At 34.9% G+C, this 19,144-nt stretch overlaps 3 protein-coding genes across 4 annotated transcripts; 1 reads left to right on the forward strand and 2 right to left on the reverse strand.

The window, feature by feature from the left end:
• Positions 1 to 7,583: 7,583 nt before the first annotated feature.
• Positions 7,584 to 12,110, reverse strand: LOC118267514 (V-type proton ATPase subunit D). Its single transcript, XM_035581555.2, has 6 exons — positions 11,943 to 12,110; positions 11,721 to 11,838; positions 11,301 to 11,448; positions 10,457 to 10,672; positions 9,064 to 9,194; positions 7,584 to 8,242 (listed from the first exon to the last, which is right to left on the reverse strand). The coding sequence occupies exons 1-6, from the start codon at positions 11,981 to 11,983 to the stop codon at positions 8,156 to 8,158; spliced, it is 741 nt and encodes a 246-aa protein (XP_035437448.1). The 5' UTR covers positions 11,984 to 12,110; the 3' UTR covers positions 7,584 to 8,155.
• A 245-nt stretch (positions 12,111 to 12,355) lies between these two features.
• On the forward strand, positions 12,356 to 15,945 carry LOC118267513 (zinc finger protein 383). Of its 2 annotated transcripts, none has more exons than XM_035581554.2 (4): positions 12,356 to 12,653; positions 12,727 to 13,151; positions 13,510 to 13,964; positions 14,306 to 15,945. In XM_035581554.2, the coding sequence occupies exons 1-4, from the start codon at positions 12,522 to 12,524 to the stop codon at positions 14,539 to 14,541; spliced, it is 1,248 nt and encodes a 415-aa protein (XP_035437447.2). In that variant the 5' UTR covers positions 12,356 to 12,521; the 3' UTR covers positions 14,542 to 15,945. The 2 variants fall into 2 exon arrangements, with proteins under 2 accessions (XP_035437447.2, XP_035437446.2); XM_035581553.2 differs by having other exon boundaries at positions 12,362 to 12,653; positions 12,727 to 13,154.
• LOC118267512 (uncharacterized) lies at positions 15,896 to 18,818 on the reverse strand. The gene is made up of 6 exons (XM_035581552.2): positions 18,425 to 18,818; positions 17,919 to 18,089; positions 17,508 to 17,694; positions 17,066 to 17,134; positions 16,409 to 16,649; positions 15,896 to 16,035 (listed from the first exon to the last, which is right to left on the reverse strand). Exons 1-6 carry the CDS (start codon positions 18,605 to 18,607, stop codon positions 15,984 to 15,986), a joined length of 903 nt encoding a protein of 300 aa, XP_035437445.2. The 5' UTR covers positions 18,608 to 18,818; the 3' UTR covers positions 15,896 to 15,983.
• Between the last annotated feature and the right edge of the window lie 326 nt (positions 18,819 to 19,144).

The following is a 19,144-nucleotide window of genomic DNA, read 5'->3' on the forward strand; positions in this document are numbered from 1 at the left end:
AAAATAAAAAGAAAACAGTTTCCAGAATAAAATTAATACTTACTGTTGATATTTAAAGCTTCTGAAAAACACTCTTGTGTATACTACGACTGCAAAGGAAATCGGTATTAGATATAGGTATTTTATCGAAGATTGATTTCGTAGATAAAGCGGTAAAAGTTAGCAAACACTCTGTTATATGAATATTCTCAGCAAGGATACTTTTTGCAATAAGTAAATGAACTTTAATAAGTAGATTTCTGCCAGCGGTTTCGCCCGAAAGTGAGTAAAGAGTAGCCTATGTGTTGTTTCAGACCATAATCTACCCCTGTACGAAATTTCTTTCTTATCTCTTTAGACGTTTTGACGTGATTAAGTAACAAATATAAACATAAGCAGACAAACTCATATTAGTAAAATAATTAGGCACCTATATGTATACTTCACACATAGACATAATACCTACAAATCTACATAATCTAAGTAAAAAAGATGAATTGTGTAAAAGGTGATAGGTAAGGAAGTGAACATTAAGAAAACGTCTGATAGAGACGTATGGAGGAAAGAGATATATCGGGCCGACCCCAAATAAATTAGGAGCACAGATATCCAGTTGAGGTGAGGATATTTAAATCAAAGAAGATTGTGATTAAATAAACTGATGTTTTCCAGTGATCTCAAGCTTTAGAGAGCTAATCTTATCAGAAAATATGTTCTGATTTATTTTGTTTAGATTTATCCAAGACAGGTGTTCATGTTTCTTGGATGCGCTAGACGTGATGATCCTGGTAGGTATACAGAAGTTGCAGAGGTTTAACAAGTTTAGACGGTCTAGACTCGAAATGAAATGAAATGAAATGAAATCGTTACGTCACATTACCATATATAAATCAGTAAATCATGACGTCTCATTATTAATTGTCACACATTTATTATTTTAAGAAAGAAAAAAAAACGTAGTTTTCTAAAATAATCTACCAGATGGACATTCAAAAATATTAGAATACTTAATACCCTATTTATTGGCCATTGACCTAAAAGATTAGACTTGACTTGTAATAGGTAAATAGTGAAATAGTTAAAATATGTTATGATATCGTAACTACTAACAGGACTAACTGAAGATTTATTCCTGTTACACGTCTTGAGTTTGTATTGTCCCGAATCGTGCGACTGCAAATATTTACAAAGCCACTCTATTGTGCAAATATAAAGTTTCCCGCTTAAAGCATCACTGAGATCCTTGTAATTTGCTTATTTCATAACTTTAGGACTTCTGCTGAGAATATCAGGTGACTACTTAACCAACTGAATTCAAATTCGAAGATTGCAATTGGTACAAAGCCAATGATTTTCCATTTAGGATAATGAATGATATTAATTAATTTCCTCGATAAAACTAAGATTCTAATATTCTAATTATGAATTTCACCGTAACTCAACCCTATTGGTACCACGATAAAAAAAACATATACCTACTTGTATTTTTGCCTAAAATTAGCATTAGGATAAAAAAAATACCCAAAATAAAAGAAATATTCTTAACCACCGTACTCAGAGTCACCTACTTAGCCCGTCCTTAGCAATTGTTTTTGGCACAAAATCGTTATTAAGGAATAGTTTAAGTAATCAGTTAGTCGATAACGAATTCTCAAGTTACAATTTGCTGTTATTTCCACAGGACACTGGGGCCATTGCTAATATTTTGGTGCAAAACATTCGTTGAATTCAAGCACTTTGTCACTTTTATCCCGCTTAGAAACAAAAGCCGTTTGATCAATTCGAAACGTTACGCAAATGCCTTCGTTCAAAGTAATTCCATCGTTCTACCTGCTTCAATATTTTACAGATATTTAAGACATTCAATCATTGAATGAATCTCTTTTACCGTGTAAAAGGAACTAGATAATATTGAAATGCTTTATAAGTACCTACCTACTCTTGAAAATTTACAGCATTTTTATAATCATTATCGTAGCATCATGCGACTTTTTGTTTTGTTCTCCTAGGGGATAGAAATAGCCTGAGCTGCGGACTGCCTAGCAGGTCGTCGGGGCTCTAGCTCGAAAATCAAGAATAGGAACGGGGTGGATTTCACCACTAACTTATGTGGTTAATGTAAGTCTCGTTTAGTAATGTTATAAAGAAATAGACAAGCGATTTTGCATCCATTAATGTAATATAATAAGAAAGTATGTTTATGCGAAACTATCCTTTAGTTTACTAAGCTATATTCATATATTCATAATAACACACTACAGCTGACTACAATTAGTGCACTCTGTTCATGTGTGGACAAAGATGTTACAAAACAAAGGGAGTCACACAAAGCCAACTCCGCATATTGCAACCTTACTGTAATACTGTTACGGCTGTAATATGTTACATACAGTTCCTACTTTCAGCCTAAATTAGTTTAATTTATTTTGTTTTGCGATATTTTATCCCGTCACCAAGTTAAAAGCATTATTACTAGTTACTACTTATCATCATCATCATCAACAGGCTATAACTTATACTTATTAGAAATTAATTAGGTATATTATCTATAGGTAGTCAGTAAGAGCCATCAGACCACCGCAGATTGGGCCTAGTAGGACTGATGCCTGATCCAGAACTGCGAACTTACCGGGCGGGTTTACTGGGGTTCCGGCTCAAAAAGTAGTAACGGGATGGTTTTTAGTCAGTAAGAGTCTGACATTCCCTCTCGCCGCGCCCCAGGCGGGTGAAGATATTGGATGATTTACCCCTCAAAAAAGAAGTGGTCAGTACACATTGTATGGCCTCCGAAATTGTGCCTGAAAGCTAATAACTAAGTGAACACTGCGTAAACATCAGAAAGCCACACGTCATATTAAAGAAAATTATACAACCCTCATTATAAACATATCAAACGAAATCCGATACTCGTACCATTCATCCAATACTAAGATATTTATTAAACACGAAATAATGACGTCACTATACACGAACTTGCAACTAGGGAATCCAATCCGGACTATCCGTAATCCGAAAAATCCGGATATCCGTACATTTTTACTCGAGTTGTCAATCCGGATTCGAAAATCAAATCCGCGGATTTTCTGAATAATAAGAAATCGTAATTCGCAATGACATTATCACGCGTATGTTCGGCTCGCGTCCTCCAGAGGTAGTGTTGGTTATTCCGCTTAATATAATTCGGCTAATAAATCGATTAAAAACAGTTAATAGTCATTAATAGCCAACTATGGATGATACTGTTAATGTTATTTTAGTGATTGGAAACTTCCCTTCATGGTTTTCAGGCTTAGTAATGTCAGATTAGACTTAATTTTCATCATCTTTCTTTATCTTTTTTTTTTTTTTTTGAGGGGGAAAATCATCCAATGACTTCTCCCGCCCTAGGTGAGGCGAGAGGGAGTGTCTTCTTCTGCTTTGAACCGGAGCCCCGGTAACCTTTTACGTTGTCCGCAGCTCCGGGTCGGGCATCAGCCCTGCTGGGCCTCATCTGTGGTGGTCTGGCTCTTTGAGGCGCGCGCGGAACGCGACGCGCTGCACGCACGGGTCTGGTTCTGGTCGGGCGGCGAGCTACCCTTGCTCGCCGTCCGCAGACCCAACACTTACGGTGGCCGGAGATCGTCACGCGATCCCCGACGCCCGGAGTGTCTACTGCGGCGGCTAGGACGTGAGGAGGATCGTTCTCTCACGCGCTCCGTCTCCTCCTTAGCTAGCATGACTGCTTCGCAAAAGGAGGAGACGGCGTCCCATCCCCCTCGCTCCGCACCATGGCCTGAACCAGAGCCGGACGCGAGAGGTCACCGTCGCCGATCACATCCCTAAGGACACGGCGGTGCTCAGCCCATGCAGGGCACACCGCTACTGTATGCTCCACTTATAATATTATAAAGCTGAATGAAGAGTTTGTTTGTTTGTTTGAACGCGCTAATCTCCAGAACTACTGGTCCGATTTGAATAATTCTTTTTGTGTTGAATAGTGCATTTATTGAGGAAGGCTATAGACTATAAAACATTACGCTATGACCAATAGGAGCCAAGCAGAGCGGGTGAAACCGCTTGGAAGTAGCTAGTAGTAAATAAATGTGCACTTTAAAACTATTCTGTAGGTCTACTCTAATTCAAAGAAAACGAAGTTTTGTCCAAAACTTCGCAGATTTCGTACTACAATTTTATTCTATTTATTGCGAACTTACGGGAACCAAAATAAACGAATGAAATGAAGATAAATAAATAGGTTTTGATATGAAATTAAAAATAAAACGTTATTTCAAGTAATTCTATTAGTAAATCAAGAAAACCTACAGCTGAAGATTAAACGAAATTTCGGATTCGAGAACCGGAGTAGGCCCCCTCTGGTCTATTTAAAAATTTTCAATCAGCTATTTACATAAATTTTTGGTAATTAATTTTTTTATGCTTAGTTATTTTTTTAATTCCTAATCAGTCATTTAGTTTTTTATTTGTTGCTCAAAAATAATTTCCTGCCTAATTACTGCTAGAAACACTGGATTCTTCAAAATCTCCTAAGTTTGGTACATCGATTGGATCGGACGCTAACGGATTTATTTCTGGTGTATTAAGAAGTACAGGTTCATTACAGTCACAGGATATTTCATCGATTTCTGATGTTGAATATAAAAAACTTCATATTATTAAACTAACATAAGTAGATTTGTTTATTTTCATGAAAAATCCGTAAAATCCGGATAATCCGGATTGGACCAAAAATCCGTTCTTAAAAATCCGGATTTTCAAAACACGGCGGATTTGCATTCTCTACTTGCAACGGAGCACAAAAGGCTGTTCTACATTCATCGCACAAAATACGCCAGCGCGTCATAGTAAATGAAGTTGCAATAATTCACCCCCGGTTACCGGATATGTGCCTTTCCTAGCCTGACTGCGGTGTTCCAACTAATCGCCCGATCGATCGCACAACCAGTTGCCCGACTAACCAAGGACCTCTCGCCGTTGGGAATTAGATAATTTAGATGCTTAACTAATCGTTAATTACTTGCTGGGCTTTGTCAGTTTGTTTGTAATTTTTATTGCAGAGAAAGTTTGTGATAATGTTTTATTTATTGTGTTTATTAACATATTTGGGATCTTATTATAATATCTTCTTCATTACTTTAAGGACCACCTACATAATTATACATATTTGTCATTCAACTTAATGCCTTTATCGGATGTCAGGCTCAGACTAGATTGCCTCATTCATGTTTGATTATTCTTCAAATTCGAAGAAAGACATTCGTTGGAGGATTTTAATCGACCAATAAAAAAATATAGATACAAAGATATAGACTCTTTAACTAAACTAGGACTAGACTGTTTAACTATATTGATTTGAAATATCGCGTGACGTTACTTCTATATACGTTTTATACGTAGAAATGACGTATATGCTTCCACTCCTAACCTTTGATTCGTTTTATTTTCTTCATATTGTTATCTTATATGACAAAATCATAAAAAATGTGTCTAATATTTTTTCATAACCTAACTGACGTATTAAATAGATTTTTAATTTTCATATGCCGTCGTCATCCCTATTTAATTCCACAGATAACATCTACGTCCCTTTCCTTTTATGACGTCACAGTACTACGGAGTGGGGATCATTTGATCCGTAACACATGCATCGCCTGTTTACTTGCGGTAATCTAACTTAGGCCGTTTGCATGTTAGATACCGACTCGTGTACTGTTCATATCACACGTGTTTCTATAAGCTTGTGTTTGTGTTCCAGATTATCTTATTGTGTTTTGGTATTCTGTTGTTATTAATATGTATCTAGATGATTATTAAATAAGTTGAGTAGTCAAATTGGTTTAAGTATTTATTATAATTGGTTTTCATTGAATAGTTAGTTTTTAAGATAAGATTAAGAATAATGTGACAATGAACTATACATATAGAAAAACTAATTCTACTAGATAGTCGTGCTTATTCCTTTTAAATAAAGAGACAACTATAAAATTCTTTAAAATAAAGATGGTGCAATAGCCTTAGTTCAAATGGAAAGCCCTAAGCAATAAGCGCACGGTAACATGTGAACGGCCTGAAAATGTATGTATGTAAAAAGCATGTAGTTATAAACGCGCGTTGTCAAAACGAGCGGTTAACGCTTGCCTTGCTTAAATCGATTGTCTGAAATTGTCTGTAGGTACTGTTTTCCCAAATACAACTTTCGTTTTGCCAACAAACCTAACAATCATACCGTCGCTATACCTAGCGTTACTTAATCATTCATTCAATATTTGGGTACTCACGGAAAAATAAACTTACGAGTACGACAACCTCCCTCCCTCCCCCGCCGCTACGCCATTTACTACGCATTCGCTACGCCGTAGCACTGCTACGACGTAACATTGAAAACTCCGCCCGCAAAATGTTAGCGAACGTTTTCTCAGATTCCAATTACGACATTAATCATCATTTTCCTCAATCATAACACGATAATGTTTTAAGTTGTTAAGAGAGTCGCTTTCAAGAAATTCCAATTTTTCTACTGAAATATATGTTTAAGAGAACCAACAGTGACATATTTTTGACTTGATTTATTTTTTATATGTATTATTTATTTTAAATTATGTATCGTATCTCAAAATGGTAGAAGGAATAAAAGATTACAACACAGTCAATAATTTGGTCAAAGGGTAACGAAGCATATAAAACCTACATATGCACCTAGACCACTACACTAGGTAACGACACAAAAAAAAATTATATCACATTAATTGTCATGTATAAGTCAGACAAACAATCCGTCAGAATTTCGTCCAAAGGATTCCATAAAAATCCAAAAAAAACTTAATAATATAAAAAATTCTTTCTGAGTGGTACAACGATCGCTTGTGTAAAATGAAATACAAAAGAGGTGCGTCTTCTACGTCTGTGTCTTCGGAATCTTACTGCTCGTCGGACACCGACTACACTTCCAGGTCGTATAACCAGACGTATAGCAAAATCAAGTCAGGGCTTCGCAGGTCCAACCCCGCGGCAATAGTCCTGTGGGCTTTCCACAGCCTCCCGTCAAAGAACGGACTCACCTCCCGAAGAGTTATCGGCTTCCTAAAGAAACACTACAAAGCGGTCGACGACCCAAAGAGGACAGGCAAGTCGATCGGAACCATCATGAGATGCGCTGTCGACTTTGGCCTCTTACAGAAACGAGGAAACAGATATTACTTGGCCAAACTGTCTTCGAAAAAACGTTAATGTTCGTGATGTCCAATAGAAACAAAGTAAACCTTTTTGTTGTCCGAGTCACGCTATGTACTAAACAGAATGATCAAAATCTAAATCTCTTCGGTACTGTGATCGCGTATGTATGTAAACAATTCTGCGGAATTTATATTTTTATAGTTAATCGGAATCTGTTATATGTTTTAAATACAAAGGCTTTACAATGATTGATTGGTTTGATGATTTCAGCCATGATCGTCCCACTGCAGGGCAAAGTTCTCCCTACCCTCCTTCCACTCCTCTCTGTTTAAAGCTTTTTGTTCTTTACAATAGCGATTGTATTTATTTAATGATGTAATTACGTTCTTTTTCAGCAACTTCAATAAAATCTAATAGTAATTAAAACAAGACAGTTCAATAATAATAATATATTTCGCTTCACAAACTTGTATTTACATGATTGATTGCTTACTTAAAATATTAGTTAAGATACCAAACAACAATTCAAAACCATAAATACTTAATAGGTGTACTTATACTGATTTTATGCTACATACAGCGTTTAAAAAAAGCTTTGAAAAATAAAAACAAAATCAAAATGTGGTGGAATGCTTACATACGACAACACCTAAGCAAACAGCCAATCTTAATAATTATTAATAGTAAACAGCTGTTTTGAACCGCAATACGGAGTGATAGTAGATAACAGCACATAGTACATATTTAACAGTGATACAACAATACTGTATTTACAACATAGGTAGGTAATGAACACTGTAATATCATTTTATAATTCATGCAGTCAAGTTTGGAAAACCTTTTATAGGGAGAAGGTCCGAATGGACACTTAAAAATCCTGATGGGACATTGGCTCAAATGTTTGTGTTCGGATGTTGGTGGTTGGTTACCAACGTTGGGTTTGACTTGACTGCACGCTACTAACAACTGGCTAGATAAATGAGTGTCTACAATATCGGCGCGGCGCCTAGAACAGCAGGTCCTCGTCGCCTTCGTCCAGCAAGTTGGCAGCGTCGGCCAAGTCCTGGCCGGCAAGCAGTGCTGCTTGTTTACGCTGGAGATAAATAATATTAATATTACTACTTCTGTGAATAAACGCCTTATTAAGGTAAGCATCCATAGGCAGTGCCGGCGTTAGGGGGGGGCGACATGGGCCGATGGCCCAGGGCGACAAAGTCTGGGGGGCGCCAATAAAATGAAAAACTACTACTAACACTTGATATTGCTTCCCTCAAGTGGGCGCCACAATATTTTCGCCCGGGGTGTCAGTGGCTCTACGCCGGCACTGTCCATAGGCACGCATCGTACGCATCACACGCAACGGATTTTAGTTTGTCTTGTATAGAAACTTATACAACTGCGTCAACAGACAGACTGATCTGCATCATACGGACCGCATCCAATTACCGAATACATCATACGAACTGCGTACAATGCATGCTATGCGCAAGATGCGGGCCTGTGGACGCTTACCTTTAGTCAGTTATTGAGACTCGATAATATAAAAATCATAGTTATAGAATGCAGTCTGGAATAATAACCGATGTGCAGCAATAAGCTCACCCCCTGTCAAATGAAACTTAGAACTAGCGAAAAGTGGGTGTTGCATTTAATTTTTTTTTTTTACATTTAATGGGTCGACGTTTGGCCGCTATCTCACCTGATGGTAAGTGATGATGCGGCCTACGGTGGAGCACGTCTGCCCATAAGCAACCTATTAACTCGGGCCTTGAAGACACCCAGGTTATACCCATCAGGAAACACAGACTCCGGCAAGGAGTTCCACTCCCTAGCAGTTCGCACAAGGAAGCTTGAAGCGAAATTGTAAATGAAATCCAACGTAATCCGCCAAAGTAGAAGATATCTTCAACTTACCGCTTCCGCCTTCTCCTTGATGATCTTCTTCTTGTCCTGGATCTTCTTCAGCCGGTAGAACTCCTCACGTTCCAACTCATCCAGCTCGGAGATGATGTAAGCGAGGGTACGCTCCAGTCGGGGAATGATTACTGCAATATTACATTAATATTAGGTTAAGAACTTAGAGGCTTGTATAGTATTCATTTCCTTTTCATTTATGTTGACGGATTTACTTATGTAATTCAGCTTTTAATACTGGTAAAATTATAAAACTATTAGTTTATTTTTTGTGGAAATGGGGCCAAATGAACACACGGTCACCTGATAGTAAGCGATTAGTGCCACCCAAGGACATCCAACAACATCAGACTGGTCACAGGTGTGTTGCCTTTTAATGTTTATGATGCTTCATTTGAAACCTTATCAATTATAAAAACTTCTGCCAGCGGTTTCTCCCGCGTTCTCGTGGAATAAAAGGTAGTCTGTGTTATTCCAGACCAGAATCTAACCTTGTTCCGAATTTCATATCAATCCCTTTAGTTGTTTTGACATGAAGGAGTAAAAATCAAAGATCCAAAAGCATACAACCTTTCGTATTTATAATATTAATATGATATCTTATCAGATATAATTACAGTTACAAATCCATTTCTTTTTATCAGTTAATTTATACAAATATTGACAAATGTTAATCATACCCTTTACAAATTCCCTACACAAGTATTCCTGATTATTCGTTTTCTTATGTGCTAAATGCCTAAATAATATATTGTACTAGCTTCTATAATTTGAAATAATATCCTGGCAAGTGCCTATAAGTTATTGGCAAACTATGTATCAGTGTGGTAAGTTTTATCCAAATCTATTCAGCCATTTAGGTGTGAAAAAGGAACAAACAACAATACTTTCGACATGCTTTCAGGAATATGTGAAAGGGATAGTATTTGATGCAATGGTTTGGCAACCAATTCGTCGCCAACACTGTAAAGGCAAACCTTATACAATTCCTAAATTATATAACATGATTGATTCATTGATTGATTTCAGCCATGATTGTCCCACTGCAGGGCAAAGACCTCCCTACCCTCCTTCCACTCCTCTCTGTTTAAAGCCTTTCTGCGGCCAATCCTTGTCATAGCTGTTGAGTTCGTCCCGCCCTCTCCTTTTGGGCCTGCCGCGACGTCTGCGGACTTTGAGCGGGCTCCACTCAGTAGTGAGTTTTGCCCACCGTTTGTCCGACATGCGGCAGATGTGACCAGCCCAATTCCACTTCAAGCTGGCGGCTTTATGACATGATGTAATAACAAATTCTTACTTTGGGTCTGACTCTAATGTGTATATAGGATTTGTTTCTAAACTAACTCAAAATATCCTAGTGCGATTGTATTTTCCATGTGAAAATTATGCTCACCATGCTCAATAGCATTGACACGTCTGTTGGTGATCTTGATGACCTCATCGAGGGTCACGAAAGAAGTCTGTAGCGAGGCCAACTCGACCAGCAGTTTCACAGCACTTTGGAAGTTCTTCTTCAGCTTGGTCAGCTGTTGACCACCTCGGGCCAGACCAGCCAGTTCATATGTGTCAGTACCATCAGTGTATGACTCGAAGATCGGGAGGGTCACACCTGTAAATATGGATGGATCAATCAATTTCACATTACTTCTTCTAACTATGAATTACTTCATGAGTAAAAATCAAGATGTTTATGTTAAGAAAGTATCCTCAGTGAATTTATAAATTGACTAGCTATGACCAAATTAGGTATGTACCTAATTTTAATATAAGTTAAGTAAAAAATATCTGGCCTTTTACGGTCTAATTAGTTTCCAGTACCAAGTTTCCAGTATCAAGATTATTCAAGAACTAATATAACATTAATCAATCAATCTAATGTAAGGTAAGTAACTAATATGAAAACATTTCTAAAGTTATGAAAAAAAATAAATGAAGAAATTAAATAACTGAACTGATTCTAATAAGAATTACAATTAATTAACCATAATATTACAAAAACAATCTAAGATAACAATAAATAATTAACTTGCAATCATAAATCTTCCATCATTTATAATAAAAGAAAATATGTAACAACAATCAGCTGATCACTATTGTTAAATTCTTCATGAAATTCATAGCCACTCAGTTGAAACCTGGGCAAATAAGTTTTTATTTAGGTCAATTGACAAAGGAGGTCATGTATTGATCCTGTACTGGCTGAATTCCAAATTAAAAACTATGAATGGAGTACCCACCAGCAACATTGTCTTTCTTTGAGCGGATCTTGATTTGAGCCTTAGTGACATTCTGCAGCACAACCTGGTTGAAATCTCCAGTAGTGAACTTGGCTTCGGCCAAAGAGAATGCAGCCTCTTTCATCACCTCACCCATAAGGGTTTTTGTCTGAAATCCAGATAGAACACAAATTAGATAATTTTATATAAGTCTTATACACGTCATAAACCATTTTCTTATTCTTATTGGAATCTCACAATAGCACAGAGAAAACATTTGACAGAATCATACAAAATCATGTGAGCATTAAGTTTTTCTCTATTCCATTAAACTGTAATTTTATTTTAATTACAATAATTAAGATACGGACCTAATAAGATAGACATAATAATAATTGTAACACTCATTTGTGAAAGTAACAAGAAAACATAGACACTCACCTCGATAATTTTGCTCAGAATCATACGGAACCTCACTTGGAGGGCGTCAGCCTTCTTCTTCAGGAGACCATGGCCTTTCTGTGCTCCAGCCAGACGAGCCTTTATCAACATCTGAGCACTAAAACCAGGATAAATTACATTGTGATTCAAGCACTATTGGAACGCAAATTTATTAACACATTCGTAAATTAAGCACACAAAATTACTTTTCACAATACTTACCCCCGAGAAGGGAAAATCGCTAGCCTATCTTTTCCAGACATATTGATTTAGATAAATATTTGGCGTTTTATCCCTTTTCCAGGATTTTTACTCCCAAACCTAGATCACCTGATGACAGAAGACAAGTGATAAAATGTTGTCTATGAATGGTCTTGTGATCTCGCTCAATGGTAATGACAATTTTTTAGTAAATTTTAGATAATGAAATCTTATTTAAATATTTTCAAAGATATTTTCGGTAATTTAATATTCAGCCAAATTCTTTATTAACACCTTTTATTTTTAAATGTTTTATTTTCTACCCATTATAAAGCATTGTTCACACGAAATGAAAAAATCACTATAGTCGGGTTTTGACATCTGTCAAGTGTCATTTTATTAAATGTCAAAGTCCTGCTCTAGTTTGTCATCACATTGTTATTTGAATTGCTAAGCCAGCTCTCCCTATTAATTAATAAATAAACGACAAACAAATATGTAAAATTTTCATTTAAAATGAACATTGATAGGGTTGTGCAAACAAATATATTGATAGACCATTGTTAAGTACTTCGGAATTCTTATTAGAAACTCATTACAATGGTCGACTTAAGTTCAACAAGTTTGTGTCGAATATGTCTACAGGACGGAGCTATACACCCAATATTTGAAAAATTAGAAAATGGAGGAAACATACTCTCAAAACTATCTTTATGTATACAACATGGAAAAGTTGGTATAAGACTGATGTTGATATGAATCTCTAAATGATGTTATTGCTAAACACAACATTAATGATTTTCAGATAGAAGACGTCGAAGGATTACCACGTCATATATGTACTATGTGCAATAATACGCTAGATACTTTATGTGATTTTATAAATAAATTTAAAGAGTCTTGCAAAATATTAGAAAATGGTATCCTAACTGTTTTGAAGGAAGATTTAATTAGATCTAATCAAGACCATTTGACTGAAGTAGAAATAGATTTAAAGAACATTAAGGCTGAGTCTGAAGACCATTATGATGATGGTTTTGATGATTACGAGGATTTATTACCATTAAAATTACCAGATACTATTAAAAAGGAACCAATCAAAAAGAAATCTTTAAAAAAGAAACCTATAAAGACAGAACCAAAAGCTCGGAAAATAAATTCTCAAGCCAAAACAAACAAGATCGCTTCTTCTATATTAGAGGGCAACTTTTTATGGAATGGAGATAAATGGTGGTAATACTTTGAAATAATTCATATTATTTTAATGCAACATCACACTTTTTATCCCTGATAAAGGTGCACATAGACAGAGGTGCACATTACGGCATGTAATGCTGCTATACAATGAACACACTTTTCACCATTTATGTTATAAGTCCCATATAATAGGCAGTGAGCCTATAACCATATACTGGACACAATTCCCGTGCTACTACTGAGAAAATTTCGAAAAACTGAAAAAAGCCCAGTAATATTTTGCACAAAACAGGGATCAAGCCTAAAAACTCTTGTCCGGCAGTCGCACTTGTGACCACTTGACCAACTTCATACTTAATTATTAATATTATGTACTTTTATTTCATTATAGTATGAAATCTGGGTCTTCAAAATTCAGTAAAGTCACCAGAGAATCAAAACAACCAAAGCCAAGGCCACAGACTAAAATCAAATTACCAAACGCCCAGAAACCTACCACAGACAAACTATGTGACCTCTGTGGAGATGTGTTTAAAAATAACGACAGACTTTCTAATCATAAGAAAACTGTGCATTTTAAGAATCCCATGAAATGCCCGAAGTGTCCAAAGATTTGTGCCTCGGACTATTATTTACATAAACATATGAAAAGGAAGCATGAAACTAATAGAGAATTTATATGTGCTGCATGTGGACAAGCTTTTGCATTTAAAGGAGATCTAACTAGTCACAATAGAAATGTGCATGAAAAGGTAAAACGTAAAAAGATTTATTCATGCAAATTCTGTGATAAAACCTACAAGTGTGCAAAGTCTACTATTATTCATGAGAGATCTGTTCATACGGGTGAGCTATCTATTCTTCCTTTATGACTTATATATTTTCCTTTACTAAAATACCTTATATTGTTTAAAGCAAAGGTGTGCTAAAATTAATAGATATTTATGGTATCATGTGATAGGCAACAACATTGATTATTAACCCAATTTCCAGTTTTCACTAAACATTTTTGGTAACAGAAACTCACTAGAATACTATGTATATAAAAAAAATATTAAAATACACAATAATGTCTCACTATTTTTTATTTCTCTTTTTAGGTATAAATAATATAGTAAATTATAACTTATTTTAGGACCTTACATATTTTTGTAAACTCGGTTAATGTAAAATGCACTTGATTACAGGGCAAAGACCAGCTGAATGTAGTGTCTGCAATACTAGTTTTTACCATGAAGACTATTTAAAAGAACACATGAGGTTGCATACAGGAGAGACTCCGTTCAAATGTCCTATCTGTGGACGAGGGTATGCCCAGAGAGGAAATATGAAGAGCCATCTCCGTATACACAGGATATCAGAACTAGATGCTGTCACATTAAGCAAATTAAGACCAAATTACCTTAAACTGCTAAAAGTATGAGACTTTTACTACTAAATTGATCTAAATCTATTTTTTAATACTGTTGTCCAATTGTTTTGTTATGGGAGTTTGTGCAAGTTAGGGCGAGGCTACAACACTGCATTGTAACGTCACACCAAAAACTTCGTAGACACAACCACAAGCTTTGAAGGGATGTTACTTATAATAATAATATATGATATGTCGAGTGTTGCAAACATTCTGCAACACGTAAGAATGAATGAAGTCTTCACTTGTGTGGCTGAGCATGGTCCTTTACGTTTCATACCCTTAGGTATCTCAGTGTTTTAGCCTTACCCTCTAGTTTTATAATTATTAAGTCTATAAAAGTTAATGATGGCAAATGTTATGTGATTATAGTCAATGAGTTAGGAGTATTATAATTTGATATGAAACCGGACCAAGAGGACCATATCATTATTTTGTTTTTAAAGTTTAAAAAAATAGATTTAAAGTCTTAATATTATATTGAATTGTACTATGTACAGCTGCCACTTAAATCTACTCCAATTTGTCAATTCTTTTAATAGATTTTCGACCTTTTTACAATTAGTTAAAGTTGAAAATCTATCTGTACATAGTGAACTTATAGTTAATAAGAAGTGTATTTTGTTTTGTTGTCTATTTCTTCTAAGAAGAATGTTACGATTTTATTTCTCTTATGTCTAACATATTTCAGAAAAAGGATTCTAAACTTTATTTACATTATTTCAGTAGGTACATAATTATTATTGAATGTCAAACTATGTTGGTGCTATGTTATATGACAAAGTGTTTACAATTTTGTGATATTCATCATAGTTGATGCTTGCGTAGCACTTTATTTGATTCTCATGTACAGTGGTTCCCAACTAGTAGTCCAGAAAATAATACACCAAGCTACACCTATGTCCAATAAATACCATGTTTACAGCTGCTCAAATTTAACTAATATCAAAAGAGACAACTGAGAGGAACAACTGTCAAAAATCCAAGTCACTATTTTTATAAGTGAATGACAAAATCAGAATGTGGGACCACATGCAAAAAATAATAGTGATTGGTGAAACGAGAGTACCTTCGGATTCGCTCTGTTTGGTTGGTGTATTCGAACTGGCCAATCAGAGCGCCGAACGCGGTCTCGTTTCAATTACTTTAAACATATAGCAAACTCATAATAAGGATATAGAAAAAGGTTGGAAACCACTGCTCTATTTGAATAAAAAGATACAAATATGTAAGTTATTAGTGTGATAAGACTAGATTAATGTTATTATTACTTATGGTTAAAATTATATTTAAAAAAAGGTTTATTTCTATTCTGTTATACATAATAAGTAAAAAGATTGTTTTCTGTTAAAAGAGTAATACCTATGAATAACATATGTTTTCATTACCACGAAAATATAATTTTCAATTGCAATACACTAGTCTTTTTGTACTACAAAGCCTTTTGCACTGTTTCACAGGGCGTTGTGATACCGAAATGTTCCACTTCTTGTTCTTTCTACAAACCTAAAAAAAAAAACAATTACATTATGTTAGTATTTCAATCATTAACTATTTACACAAACTATATTTCTTATTATAAATGTGCACTATTATCTTATACGACCTTCGCGAGGTTCTCATATCAACATATTCATAAATATATCTTTAACTAGCTACTTCCGCGCGGTTTCACCCGCTCTGCTCGGCTCCTATTGGTCATAGCGTGATGTTGTATAGCCTATAATAGCCTTCCTCGATAAATGGACTATCCAACACAAAAAGAATTATCCAAATCGGACCAGTAGTTCCGGAGATTAGCGCTTTCAAACAAACAAATAAACTCTTCAGCTTTATAATATTAGTATAGAATATAATATTAGTATAGATGAGAACTTACTCTTTCAAACATGAGCATATTTCTTGAAAACATTTCAACTTCTCTTCCTCAATACTAGTCAAATAGTTGATTTTATTCATTTCAATTTCTTTCAGTCTTAATTCTTCTCCTTTTAGCTTCAGTTCCAGCGCCCTCAGTCTTAACTCCTCACCTTTCTGTTGGACTCTATCCTTCTCTATTTTTAATGATGTTCTTACTTTATATTCTTCTAATGACATCTTTCTCCTTTTGAATTTCTTTTCTGTAAGCAAAGAACAACAGTTTTATTAAGATTATTATATGGAACATTATTTGAAAGACCTTTATATTTGGCAATAAGCTCCTTATAAAATACTACAGATGAGGAAGGGTATGGAAATTAAAAATGTATTTAGTCCGTTAGTTTGGTAATGAAACACTATTAGACACATTTTTTTAATTTGTCATATGTGATAACAATATAGTTAGATAAAATAAATCAAAGTTTAAGAGTAGGGCAGGTACAAATACGTCATTGCTACGTATAAAAAGTACCTAGAAGTGACGTCACTTTACATTACAAATCGATATATCTTCGAAAGTATTTGTTTCCGTAAGAAAAAAAAATTGTCTAAATATTTTAAAGTAATCTACCCTATTGTATTTGTATCTGTTGAAAACTGGATATGCAATTGTTACCTTGATATTTCATCTTTTCTTCAAAATCTGATGAATCTTCATCTGGATCTTCATCTCCTAATTTATCATCTACAAAAATATATTATAAATGTTATCAGGTAATACATTCAAGGTAGATATTAGTTTTTCAACTGCCAGTATGTAGATTTCAGCAAAAGAAAATGTATTTTAAATCTCTTTATACAGACTAGGCTCTACAATAGACTTTTTTAACCGACTTAAAAAAAGGCGGTATGTATGTGCGCGATTATGTCGCGTTTGGCTGAACCAACTGATGCGATTTTCAGCAAAGTATATTTCTGATTTAGGTCTCAGGTTTATTGACTTAAATAGAGGTGGTAGAGAAAACATAAGAGGTTTCCTTTAAAAAAAAAAAAGGTTTATAGGCTACAATATTTGTAGCAATTGATTAGTAACACATCATGGGACATTTAATAATTACCATCTAAAATATCACCGACATCACAGAATTTACTTTCTACTCCACTAAAGCATTCCAATGTCTTCTCATCATCAACATCATCCTCGATATCAGATTTATCCTGAAGTATGTCTCCGTCACCATAGTTTTGTTTTAAGAACTCTGCTTGAAATTCTTCCGTTGGCTCTGAACCTTCTTTGCTTACAACCTGTAAATTAACAATAATTTTAAAGCTATAATTTGGTTCTTTTGTAAGCAGACAACACAGTAAAGGGCCTGCTAATGAAATGTGAATGACAAATTATTTTCATCATATTTAATTTTCCTATGAAATTGAGCTTGTACTGTGTTCATTTCTTACACAAGACATTATGTATTTTATTTTTTTCTAATTAGTCTCAATATAGAAACAAAACATTATTTATTACCTACCATTTCTAAAGCGATAGCATCATTCTTATCTTCAATGGGGAAGTTGATCATCTTTAGGAGTCTGAGCTCTAAATTAGTTAGAGTAGGTGTTGTTTGGTCTGTGCGATATTTCTTTCTATTCAACAATATATTTGCCTTCTTCTTTGTTTTGTTTTTCCAGTCCGCCCACATCTGTAATGTTAATGTGCTACATTATTATTTATACTATTTAATTCAGTATTATTTAATAAGCAGAAGTATTTGGTTGAACATGCTTAGGTTTGGAACTACCGGTTTGAAATGAAATACAAAAATTATTGTATTGGATGATACATTTAATGAGGAGGCGGGTGAAACGGTGCGGGGGTAGCTAGTTAATTTATGAAAATAAATTTTTAGTTTGAATTTTAATTAGTCATACCAACTATTGATCTAAAATAAGCCATCGAAGTAAATGTATTTTATTCTAATTATTATAATTAAAATTCTTTAGAACCATACGAAATAATAAAGTAAATAGACCTTACTTTAGCCCATTTCCAGGTGTTCTTATAAACTCCCCCCTCAACCGCGTTCAGCTGTACAGCGATACGCTTCCAAAAGTTTTGCTTATTAGTTTTAGTGTACATCACTCTGCCGTCGACCAATACACCATTTTCACTCAGGAGATCCAGTAATTTCTTCATCTGAGCTTGACTTACACGACTCATATTTAGGCCCTAATTATTATGTGAAAATGACTAAAATACTTTAGTACTATGGATGCAGCAGTTAGGCCTACAATAAACTACCCTAAACCCTACCCCAACAAATTTTTAATCAAGGAAATCAATTCATATTCAACAAATATTATTTTCTTCCGGTTTTTATATCGGCCCAAACAACAACAATAGATTTTATTGATATTAAATGAGTGAGACAGGTACATGATTTTATCGTGCTAGTGACAAAGACAGCATAATAAAATGCTACAAATGCCATTACTGCAGTTTGGAATGCAGCTGTCTTCATCAAAGTGTCAAAATCTCAAATTGACACAACTAGCCGTTCTAGATTTTAGTCGATTTACTATTGACTGTTACTAGCAGAATGATTCACTCATTAATAATTGGTTTTGGGACAACCATTTCAGTATTTCCGCCTTATTTAGCATATTATTAGACGAATTTACAGTTTTATCGCACATAGGAAAATACTTAATAACTAAAATGCGTAAAAAAATAGAACTTCGAGTCGCCAGTCAACTT

Source organism: Spodoptera frugiperda, chromosome 6, assembly GCF_023101765.2.
Source record: "Spodoptera frugiperda isolate SF20-4 chromosome 6, AGI-APGP_CSIRO_Sfru_2.0, whole genome shotgun sequence".
In the NCBI taxonomy this organism is placed as follows: domain Eukaryota; kingdom Metazoa; phylum Arthropoda; class Insecta; order Lepidoptera; family Noctuidae; genus Spodoptera; species Spodoptera frugiperda.